The 11,189-nt window shown below is 44.3% G+C and overlaps 1 protein-coding gene across 1 annotated transcript in view; it reads right to left on the bottom strand.

Annotated features, from left to right (window-relative positions):
- SETD2 (SET domain containing 2, histone lysine methyltransferase) overlaps positions 1-11,189 on the bottom strand; it is a 62,650-nt gene that overhangs the window by 7,517 nt on the left and 43,944 nt on the right. The window contains exons 14-15 of the mRNA XM_015814290.2: positions 2,167-2,215; positions 1,249-1,408 (exon numbers count right to left, since the gene is read on the bottom strand). Coding sequence (XP_015669776.2) covers positions 1,249-1,408; positions 2,167-2,215 — 209 coding nt within the window. The remainder of the gene's footprint in view (positions 1-1,248; positions 1,409-2,166; positions 2,216-11,189) is intronic.

Genomic DNA, 11,189 nt, shown 5'->3' on the forward strand with positions numbered 1-11,189 from the left:
GGGGGGGGGGGGGGGGGGGGGAGAGAGAGAAAACGGGATTGAGTGTCCCGGTGCGAGATGGCCGCGTGCGACGAATCTCAGGCGGGACTAGAACTCACAGGCACCTAGCCAGCAGTGTATCCACAAGACCAAAGTGCCTTGTCAAAAAGTTTCGAACAGTTTGGACTCCAAGACTCGTAATACAGGTAGTCCTCCACTTACAACAGTTTGTTTAGTGACTGCTGGAACTCACAACGGCATTGAAAAAAGTGACTTATGACCGTTTTTTTCACACTTACGGCCATCGCAGCATCCTTGGGGTCACGTGATCCAAATTCAGCCACTTGGCAACTGACTCATATTTACGACGGTCACAGTGTGATTTTTCAAAAGATCCCCTTTTGCGACCTTCTGACAAGCAAAGTCAATGGGGGAAGCCAGATTCACTTAACAACCACAGTCATTTGCTTAGCAACTATGGCAAGAAAGTTCGTAAAATGGGTCAAAATTCACTTAACAACTGTCTCACCTAGCAACAGAAATTTGGAGCTCAATTGTGGTTGTAAGCTGAGGACTGTCTGTATTTTAGGAGGTGTCATGACAAAGTCGTTTTGTGAGGCCATCCTTGTGTCGACTTTTGCAGGCCTGCCCTCATTAATATTTTAAAATCCACGCAGTCTTTGCAAGCGGTTAAGTGGAATTTTAGGCATTGTAAAAATTTTATTCTTCCCAGCACGAGCAGTGATTCCTGTCAGGTGCCAGTAATTTTATTCCTTTTTTTCCAATCTGCTGTTTTTAACATTAAAAAATCTTTATAAATGTTTTCTTAGGACGGCTGTCCTTAGGACGGCTGTCTTGAAGCATGGACAGTATAAAATAAAAACATTTTAAAAAATGAATTAAAAAGCCCTCTTCTCCCCCCCTTAACTTCAACCTTTTGTATATGCAGCAGTACAGATAGTCCTCAAGTTATGACTGCAAAGGAGGCTATTCTTTGAATGAGGCTGTCACACGTGTACTTCGCTTAATGACTGCAACGAGGCTGCCCATTATAGTCGCTTAGGCGTGACAGTCATTAAGCGAGGTGCCTACATGATCAAGATCAAGTGTTGGCCCTCCTATTAAACTAACGGTCGTAACTTTAACCACTGGTTGCAAGTCCCTTCGTTCAGCGCCGTCACAATTTCTGTCGCTGAATGAACGGTTGTAAGCCGAGGACTACCCGAAAACATTAAGGGAAAAGTGGGGGTTCAACCATTCCCAACTTGCCGGTCATCCGGTCGCTTGGTGCCTCGCTCATAGGCCGACGGGGGGGACAAGGACTCTCTCCGTTTTTTCTTCTCTTTGCTCTGCCTTTCGGGGTCACGTTCTCTGCTCTGGTTTTTGGGGGTGGCCGGGGTGTCTCGGCCCACCGCCTCTCTCCCGTGCTCTGCGAAGAAAGCGGGCAAAGGAGGGACGTTTCACTTACTACAAGCCCAGATCTAACCAGACTTGGGAGAGGAGGTGGAGAAACGAAAGAAAAACTAACAAGCTGGTCAACCTGAAAAATTGCCTTGCGGGGAGATGGGTGGCAAACAAATTTAATAAATAAATAAAATAAATAAAATGAATTTTCATAAAACCACATTTTTTTTTCTTGTGTGGGCAGTTCAAAATACCAATAAACACAAGGATTGTTAGTGTTTAGAAACATTAATTTCCCTCTCCACTCCTCCCTCTCATGTAATTTCTTTCTTTCTTTCTTTCTTTTTCTTTCTTTCTTTCTTTCTTTCTTTCTTTCTTTCTTTCTTTCTTTCTTTCTTTCTTTCTTTCTTTCTTTCTTTCTTTCTTTCTTTCTTTCCTTCCATCCATCCATCCATCCATCCATCCATCCATCTCTATACATACATACATACGCATGTACCTAACCACACACATTTGTCTGTCTGTCTGTCTATCTATACAAACATATGTACCTAACCTATCTACCTACCTACCCCCACCCATCTCAGTCAGTCAGTCACACAGAGGCCCGTTCTCCTCGTCTTCTTCCACAAGAAGCTTCCACTGAGCTTATAACTTAGTGCTTCATCATCTTGGCAGCTGGGAGGTGGGTGAACTTAAACGCCCAAAGTTCATCTTAAAGCTGCCAGAGTTAAGAAGCACTGGTCTGGAAGGCTTGAAAAAGTGATATCTTTGCATACGTACCACTGGTCTCCTTTTCCACTTGACTCTTCTTTGGGATCCGGTACACCTCCTACAATTAAAAACCCCAAAGGGTAAGTAAAGACCAGCAGTACATTTAAGCAATCCAATCTTAAATGATGTGATATAGAATATGATATAGAATATAATAATAGTTAATTAATATAATTAATATAATATAATATAATATAATATAATATAATATAATATAATATAATAATATAATATAATATAATATAATATAATATAATATAATATAATATAATATAATATAATATAATATAATAATATAATATAATACACTATAATATAAATATATGTAATATTGTAATGTAATATAACATATTATATTACTCATATTATCTTATAATACAATGTAATATATAACCTAATGTAAATATATCATGTCATAATGCAATGTCATAAAATACAATATAACATAGCCTATAATAAAAACAACAAAAGTCAACAGAGCAAATGGTTATACAAAAATCAGAACGCATGAGGTTCTTCTACACACAATCCTTGCCAGAGTCAAAATATTCACCTCCACAAATTTCAGAATCTAAGCTGGATCCCGGTTCTCTACAGCAGTCCGTCTAGGATCAGCCAAGCTTCATGAAGCACGCCCACCCACCTTCCACGTGGATCTGCCCTGCCGGTTGGAGGGCCTGGAAGTCCTACCCTCCTTTATCTGCAAGCAGGGAGTGGGCGTCAAGGTCCCATAGACGAGACCAATTAAAGCAGAACACCCAGGCTTCAGCTTCCCATTGGCTGTGCAATCAACTACGTTTTCCAGTAATACACCCAGGTGGGCTTTCTAATACTAGGGGATCATCCTCCACAGCTGAGGGAAGTAGAAATGACCTTGGATCCCATAGGGTAGAAAACTGTTTAGTCTAACAGGAAACTTTCCTATCTTGTAGCAGCCGAAAACAAGCGGAATGGCTTTGGCCTGTTGCAAGGTTGACGGTATGTTTATGAGCGAGCACGGATAAGAAAACCCAAGATTTCCGTTAAGCCACGAAGTGACGAATAAATCCCATGTGTGAGAGGAGGAATGTCACCCCAGTGGTTGGTTCCCTCTCTTAAGGAAGTCCATCTGGTGGGACCCAGAAGAAGGGCCCTTTCTGTGGTGGCTCCCTCCCTGAAGGACCATCTTTTTCCCAGTTATATCCACTCAATCCACCACCGTGGAGAGGCAGGTGTTATGGGTCCCCTCTCTTATGGACATTCACCTGGTGGGACCAGGAAGGGCCTTTTCCGTGGTGGATTCCTCCCTGTTCTTTGAAGGACCATCTTTTCCCAGTTACCTCCCCAGAACCCACCAGATGCAGATGCTATCTCTGTTAAGAAGGTCCATCTGGTGGGACCAAGAGGAAGGGCCTTCCTTCTCTGTGATGGTTCCGTTTTTTGAAGGACCATCTTTTCCCAGTTACCTCCACAGGACCCACCACTGTGGAGAGGCAGGAGCTGTTATGGGTCACCTCTGTTAAGAAGGTCCATCTGGTGGGACCAAGAAGGGCCTTCTCCATGTTGGCTCCCTCCCTGTCCTTTGAAGGACCATCTTTTCCCAGTTACATGCACTCTACCCATCAGAACAGGGGGGTAGGAGATGTTATGGGCTCCCTCTCTTAAGGAGGTCCATCTGATCGGACACAGAAGAAGGGCCTTCTCCCTGGTGGCTCCCTCCCTGTGGAACATCAACCCTGAAGAGATAAGACTGTTGCCCACATTGACATTCTTTTCAAAGTCTCTGAAAACATGGTTTCCCCAACGGATCAGGAGACCCCAGGGAGATATGCAGCCCACCAAGTTGTTGGTAGGGATTTGTTGGGTTTCACATTGGAGTGTTATTTCTGTAAGGCCCTAAGTCAGGGGTAGGCAACGTTGGCTCTTTTGTGACTCGTGGACTTCAGCTTGGCTGGCTCAGGAATTCTGGGACTTGGAAGTCCACGAGTCACAGAAGAGCCAAGGTTGCCTGCCTACCCCTGCCCTAAGTGAATTGAGTGGCACTGTAAGTTTTCTAAATAAATACGTAAATTAATGCGTGCTACGCTATTAAACAAAACCATTAGTGCTTCCATCGCAATGCCATCTTCTCTAATATACCTACTGCGACGCTGGTTTCAAATACAGCTGATCCTTGACTTACAACTGTTTGTTTAGTGACCGTTTGAAGTTACAACGGCACAGACAAAAGCGACTTCTGACCCTTTTTCACATTTAGGGCCATCACGCGATCAAAATTTGGAACTCTTACTTACGACGCTCACAGAGCCCCTGGGTCACGTGATCCCCTTTGGCGACCTGCCAAGCTAACAAGTCAATGGTGAAGCCGGACTCACTTAACAACCTTGTGACTAACGGAACAATTGCACCGATTCACTTAACAACTGCGGCAAAACAGGTTGTAAAGTGGGGCATAATTCACTTAATAATTGTGTTGCTTAGCAACGGAAAATTTTGGGCTCAATTGTGGTCATAAATTGAGGACTACCTGTAGCAGTTAAACCTGTCAGTCCTGTTTAAAAATTATTACAAGCTAGGGTGGAAAATATAAAGCTTACAGTTAATAATCTATCTATATAAATAAAAATGTAAATGTTCATTTGTTCAAAATCTTAAATCTCCAAAAGTTCTTCACCGACTGCTTTGAAATTTTGACACAACGTTGCATTCGAATGCGCGCGTGTTTTTGTATACCTACTATTGTATAGATGTCACACCTGTGACAGGTAAAAACATGCTTTTTTTGAAAAACAGCGCCATCTGTTGGACGTAAAAGCAACGCACGCTTTTACCAGACTGAGCCACAGCAATGCGTGGCCGGGTACAGCTAGTATATATTAATCAGTTTTGTGATTATGAAACTGATTATGAAAGTGTGAGGTCTAAATAATCAATTCCTTCTGTCCTTATTAAACGGCCAACTATCTTTTTTTTCCCCCTCTCCAGTAACCAAGTTTACTAAGAGTGAAAAGTTAAAAAAATAATAATTTTTTTTTAGATATGTAAGAGTTTCCAAAGAAAGACTTTGCAAGCAAAGATGCTGCCACCCAGACAGGGTGGCAGTGGGGGAAGAGAGAAATACTTCCCACGGTCTATGAGAATGATTTTGAAAAAAAAAAAAAGGACAAAAAAAACAAAAAACACGATTCCAATTTTTCACTACTGACTTGCATTAAAAAAAAGGGGACGATGGGAAAAGAAGCACAAAATGTCCCTTTGCTTTTATCCTCTCTCTTTTCCTCCGTCACACACAGAAGACACACTCAGAACGTGGATCAGAGTGTTTTCAGACTGGAGGTAGTCCTCAAGTTAGGACCGTAATGGACTCTGCGCAGGAAGGTAGATGACACGGTTGTAAAGCGTGTCTTTCTTTCTCTTTCTTTCCTTCCTTCCTCTCTTCTTCCCTTCCTTCTTTCCTTCCTCTCTCCCTTCTTCTTTTCCTTCCTCCCTGCCTCTTCCTTCTTCCCTTTTCCTTTCCTTCCTTATTCCCCTCCCTTCCTCTTTCCTTTCCTTCCTTCCTTTCTTCTTCCTTCCTGCCTGCCTCTCCTTCCTTTCCCTTCCTTTCTTTTCTTTCCTTCTTTTCTTTCCTTCTTTCCTTTCCTTCCTCTCTCCTTCCTTCCTGCCTGTCTCCCCTTCCTTTCTCCTTCCCTTTTTTCCTTTCTTTCCTTATTCAGCTTCTTTCCTTTCTCTCCCTTCTTCCTTCCTTCCTCCCTGCCTCTTTCCACCTCCTTCCTTCCTTCTCCCCTGCCTTTCCTTCCTTTTCCCTCCCTTACTGCCTCTCCATTTCTTTTCCTTCCCTTCTTCTTTCTTTCCCTCTTTTCCTTCCTTCCTCTCTTCCTTCCTCCTTCCCTTCCTTTCTCCCTTTCTCTCCTTCCTTTTCCCTTTCTCTCCTTCCTTTCCTTCCTTCTTCCCCTTTCTTTCTTCTGCTTTCTTTCCTTGTCTCCTTCCTTTCCTTCCTCTCTCATTCCTTCCTCTGTCCCTTGTGTCTTTCTCCCTCCCTCCCTTCCCTTCCTTCCTTGCTCCCTGCCTTTTCTTCATTTTCCTTTCCTTCCTTCCTTCCTCTCTTCCCTTTCCTTTCCTTCCTCTTTCTTCCTTGCTCTCTGCCTTCTTCATTTCCCTTCCTTCTTTCCTTTCCTTCGTTCGTCTCTCCTTCCTTTCCCCTCATTTTCCTTCCTTTCTTCTTCCCTGTCTCTTTTCTTTCTTCATTTCTTTTCCTTCCTTTCTTCCTGTCTCTTCCTTCCTCCCTGCCTCTTTTCTTCCTCTCCTTCCTTCTTTCTTTTCCTTCCTCATTCCTTCCTGTCCCGTTTTGTTCCCTCCCTCCCTCCCTTTTTTTCTTTCTCACTTCCTCCCTGCCTCTTCTTCCTTTTCCTTCCTTCCTTCTTCCCTGCCTCTCCTTCCTTTTCCCTCCCTCCCTTTCCTTCCATTTATTTTCCTTTTCCTTTCCATCTTTCCTTTCTTCCTGTCCCTCCCTCCCTCCCCGGCTTATTCCTTCCTTCTTTCCTTCCTCTCTCCGTTCTTCCTCCCTCCCTTCTTTTCTTTTCCTTCCTCCTGGCCTCTCCTTCCTTTCCCTTCCCTTCCCTTCCCTTCCCTTCCCTTCCCTTCCCTTCCTTAGAAGCAGTGCTTAAGGCACCTGGCTAGAAACCAGATGCCTTGGAGTTCTAATACTCCCCTAGACATAACACCAACTGGATATCCTTGGGCCAGTCAGCCCTAGCAAGCAGATAATGGTCAACTACGGGATACATGACGGCATTCCAGTATCTCAGGGGCTGCCATAAAGGGGGGGGGGGGGAAACAAGCTATTCTCCAAAGCAACACAAGGCAGGAGAAGAAGCAACGGGTGGAAACTAACCAAGGAGAGAAGCAACCTAGAACTAAGGAGAAATTCCCTGACAGTGAGAACAATTAACCAGTGGAACAGCCTGCCTCCAGAAGCGGTGAATGCTCCAACACTGGAAGTCTTTAAGAAGAGACTGGGCAGTCATTTGTCCGAAATGGTGTAGGGTTTCCTGCCTGACGAGGGGGTTGGACTAGATGACCTCCAAGGTCCCCTCCAACTCTGTTATTCTATTCTATTCTGTTCTATTCTATATTCAGTATATTCTGTTCTGTTCTATTCTATGTTATGTTCTATTCTATTTTCCATTCTATTTTATTTTCTGTTCCATTATTCTTTTCTATTGTATTCTATTTCTTACTCCTATTCTATTCTATTCTATTCTATTCTATTCTATTCTATTCCTTACTCTATTCTATTCCTTATTCTATTCTATTTCTTATTTTATTCTATTCTATTCCATTCCATCCCTTCTCAAATCCACCCCCACCCCCCCAATAAAATTGTAGGGCCATGTCCAGGCAGCCACAATGCTGATTCAGAAGTCAACCCCCCAAGATAAATCCAACATAAATAGCTGAAAGTGATGACTGACTGATGATCAATCGATCTACGATTTATTTCATTCCAGCTGCTAGGTAATGGAAGCACATATTTATTTACAGAGGACAACTGGCTCTTGGCCTTCGGGATGGTGGGACAGTGAAGACTTTCCCACCTAGATCACATTCACGGCAAACCACCATTGTCGGTTTGGCCAAATTGGGAAGGCGGCCAGCGATGGAATCATTACTCATCCTACCTTAAGGACGTTGGACGCTTTCCCGCAGGGCTCCTTCGCGGTCTGTCTTTATGCAAGACTTACCTGTCACTCATACATCCCCAGTTCCGGCTCTTCGCACGAGCCGCGCAAAGAAAGGCGATGACGGTTTGTTAGCGCAACAGTGTCCGTTTTCAGCACGGGGTGAGCCATGCACCTTTTTCCATCGCTGGCGGAAAAAGGGTGCATAAAACCTGTGCTGAAAACGTACGGGTTGGTTTTTTTTCGTTTTTTTTTTTGCAGTCTGCGTGTGCTGTGCCGGTGTGCGAGGTGGATTTTGTGTTGGATGGGCCCTGGCTTGGGGGTTCGAGGCCTTCAGGCCGGCGGAGCCCTCGAAGCGCCGAGCCAGGGCGAGGCGTGTGAAGAAGTGTGTGTGCGGTGTGTAAAATAAAACGAATAGCTCACACGATCCGGCTCTCCCGCCAGGAATAAGGGGGGGTGCTCCCCGGGCGTCATCCGTTGCCGGACGCCCCCAAATTTACGTCGGCCTCAAAGAGTTAGCCACCTCTGTGCTTTCATTTTTCCAGGCTTAATTCAGCCTATTTGCTCATGCACCAGCCAGGTTGCCAACCATCTTGCTGGGATTTTTTTCTCTTCCACGGGGTTCTCCACTCTTCCGGAGGACGGAGTTGAAAATGGGAGTGGTGGGCCAGTTAAGGAGCTCCTTGCTGCCCTGAGAAGCTGGATGGAAATGGTTGCAATTACTACGAGGGGCTCAGAGCGAAGACGCCGGGGGAGGAGGACGCAGCTTTGAGGTCCCACCCCGCCCACACGAGGCTTCCGAGGGGACGGCTTAAGAGAGTGACCGGCGACGTCGCTTTGCAGGACGCTCGAAGTCCTCCACCCGTTGTCCCAAAGGCTGCTGGTTTTTTTGACCCTCCCTCCGCCCCCCCCCTCTAAAAGGCAACTGGAATTTCTTGGTTTCGTTTTTTCTCTCCCTGAAAACGTTTTTGTTTCTCACCCTCGGAAGTCGGGACGAGAAGCGAAAGGTTTGCGAGGAAAAACAAAACAAAACCAACAAACCCAAGAAAGTTGTCAGTTGTCCTTTTGGAGGGAAAAAAAAGCCCTTTTGAGACAACCTTGGCCTGGATGATGGAGAACTTCCGCAGACCACTCAACCCGTTATGAACCTTCTTGCTTTCAGTTCTGGTCATGCAACCGGAATGTTCCTCCAGATATTTTTCCATAGCTTTGCTTTTTTGGGGGGGGGGGGGGGGTCTGGTCATAAAAAAGATAAATAGTCCTCGACTTACGACCACAATGGAGCTGAAAACTTTTGTTGCCAAGCGAGACCTTTGTTAAGTGAGCTTTGCCCAATTTTACAACCTCTCTTGCCACAGTTGTTACTAAGCTGGCAACACGGTCGTTAAGCAAATCCGGCTTCCCCCACTGACTGCTTGTCAGAAGATCAAAAAAAGGGGATAGCGTGACCCCCGGGGGACTCTGCGACCGTCGTAAATAAATTCCCAAGTGGATGAATTTTGATCACGTGACCACAGGGAGGCTACAACGGTCGTTAAGGGTGAAAAGCAGTCATCAGTCAATTTTTTTCCAGTGCTGTTTAGTGACCTTGAACGGTCACTAAATGGACAGTTGTAAGTCGAGGACTACCTGTATTCCTGGCTTTCATCAGGACAAAAAAAACAAAAAAAAGATAAATAGGTCGTTTTATCGGTAGCACTTTCAACCTGGAATCAAGTTAAGGGCGATGTTTCTCCAGCGGTCAAGGGACCGTCTTATACCAGCCAGTCATTTTTTTCCAGAATAAACTGGGACTGTTGTGGAGGGATGAACCAAGAGCGTTGTGAAGGTGCGTAGGCATGCACGCACACACATATGCAAATTTTAAAAAAAGACAAAAATCAGTTGCCTTTAAAATAAAAGCTATCCACACAGGCCTGACAGAGACTGTGAAATGTCCAGGTCTGCCTTATACCATCCTGGACAAATGGCTGCCCAATCTTTTAGAACATGGAATCAAGGGCTAGAAGGGGCCTTGGAGGTCATCTAGTCTAACCCCCTGCCCGAGCAGGAGACCCTAGACCATTCCAGGCAAGTGGCTGTCCAGTCTATTTTTGAAAATCTTCAGGGATGGAGCACCCACCACTTCTGGAGGGGAAACCTTCCCACTGACTGATTGATCTGAGATTACAGAATAACAGAACTGTAAGGGATCTTTGGAGGTCATCTAGTCCTATCCCCTAATGAAGCAGGAGTCCTTATTCCATCCAAGACAAATGGCTGTCCACTCTGTTGTTAAAAACCTCCAATGATGGAGTGCTCACAATTTCTGGAGGCAAGCTGATTAATTCCACTGATTGTTCTCACTGTTGGGAAATTGCTCTTTAATTCTACGTTGGACTTTTCTTTAATGATCTTGCATTAAATTCTCGGAAAACTCAGACAGAAGCAGATAATTCTCAATGCCATGACCACGGATAGGAGAGACCTGAAATCACCCACACATGGAAATATGAGAATATAAGATTTCAGACCCCTGGCTGGCAATGCACGGGGATCCTACTTTGGAGATCTCATTAATCTGTACATCCAAAATCAGCCCTTTAAATGCTTTCTGAATGCAGCTATGTGATCATCAAAAGAGTAAATTTGATTTAGCTTTAACATCTGCAATGGTAACCTTGAAAAGAGAATGATTCCAGAGCTGGCCAAATTTGAGCCAAGAATCAGAGGTAGCCCAAAAGGGGGAAAAAAAGAAACACTAAAAGATCTTAGCAAAAACTATATATGTATTTTTCTGTGCTTGACTTCATACCGAAATTAAATTGTCAATTCTCAAGCTGCAAAATAATTAAACTGCATTTCTTTCAGACCTAGGTTTTTTTTCTCTCTCTCTCTTCCCTGCCCAGCCATTGGGCTGTAGACTGATCCATGAAATTTTGGGACACGAATTAAACATGCATAGAAGATGCTAAGGCGCAAAGACCCTATAGTTCTCAACAAACTATACTTTTAAGCAGCAAAGTTTTCTCCTTAAAGCACTTAATGTGCCCTTTCATGTCAGAAGCAACCTATCCCAAAATCATAATAAATTCTATTTCACTCCAGACAGGATCATAGGTTCAGGGGAATCTCTGAGTATATAACCAATATTGCAGATATACCGCCCGCCCCCCAAAAAAAACCTTAAGCAAAAATGCAACTAGGAATAAGAAAGAATGAATTGCACTAAGGTCTTCGTTTACTATCTAGAGCAGCATTTCTCAACCTTGGCAGCTTAAAGATAGGTGGGCTTCAACTCCCAGAATCCCCCAGCCGGCGGCCTGCTTTAAGAGAAGCCCACCCCTCTTAAACATGTCAAGGTTTAGAATTACTGCTATGGAGAGTTGTAAGTTT

This window comes from Protobothrops mucrosquamatus, unplaced genomic scaffold, assembly GCF_001527695.2.
Source record: "Protobothrops mucrosquamatus isolate PMUCROS unplaced genomic scaffold, P.Mucros_1.0 scaffold235, whole genome shotgun sequence".
Lineage (NCBI taxonomy): Eukaryota > Metazoa > Chordata > Lepidosauria > Squamata > Viperidae > Protobothrops > Protobothrops mucrosquamatus.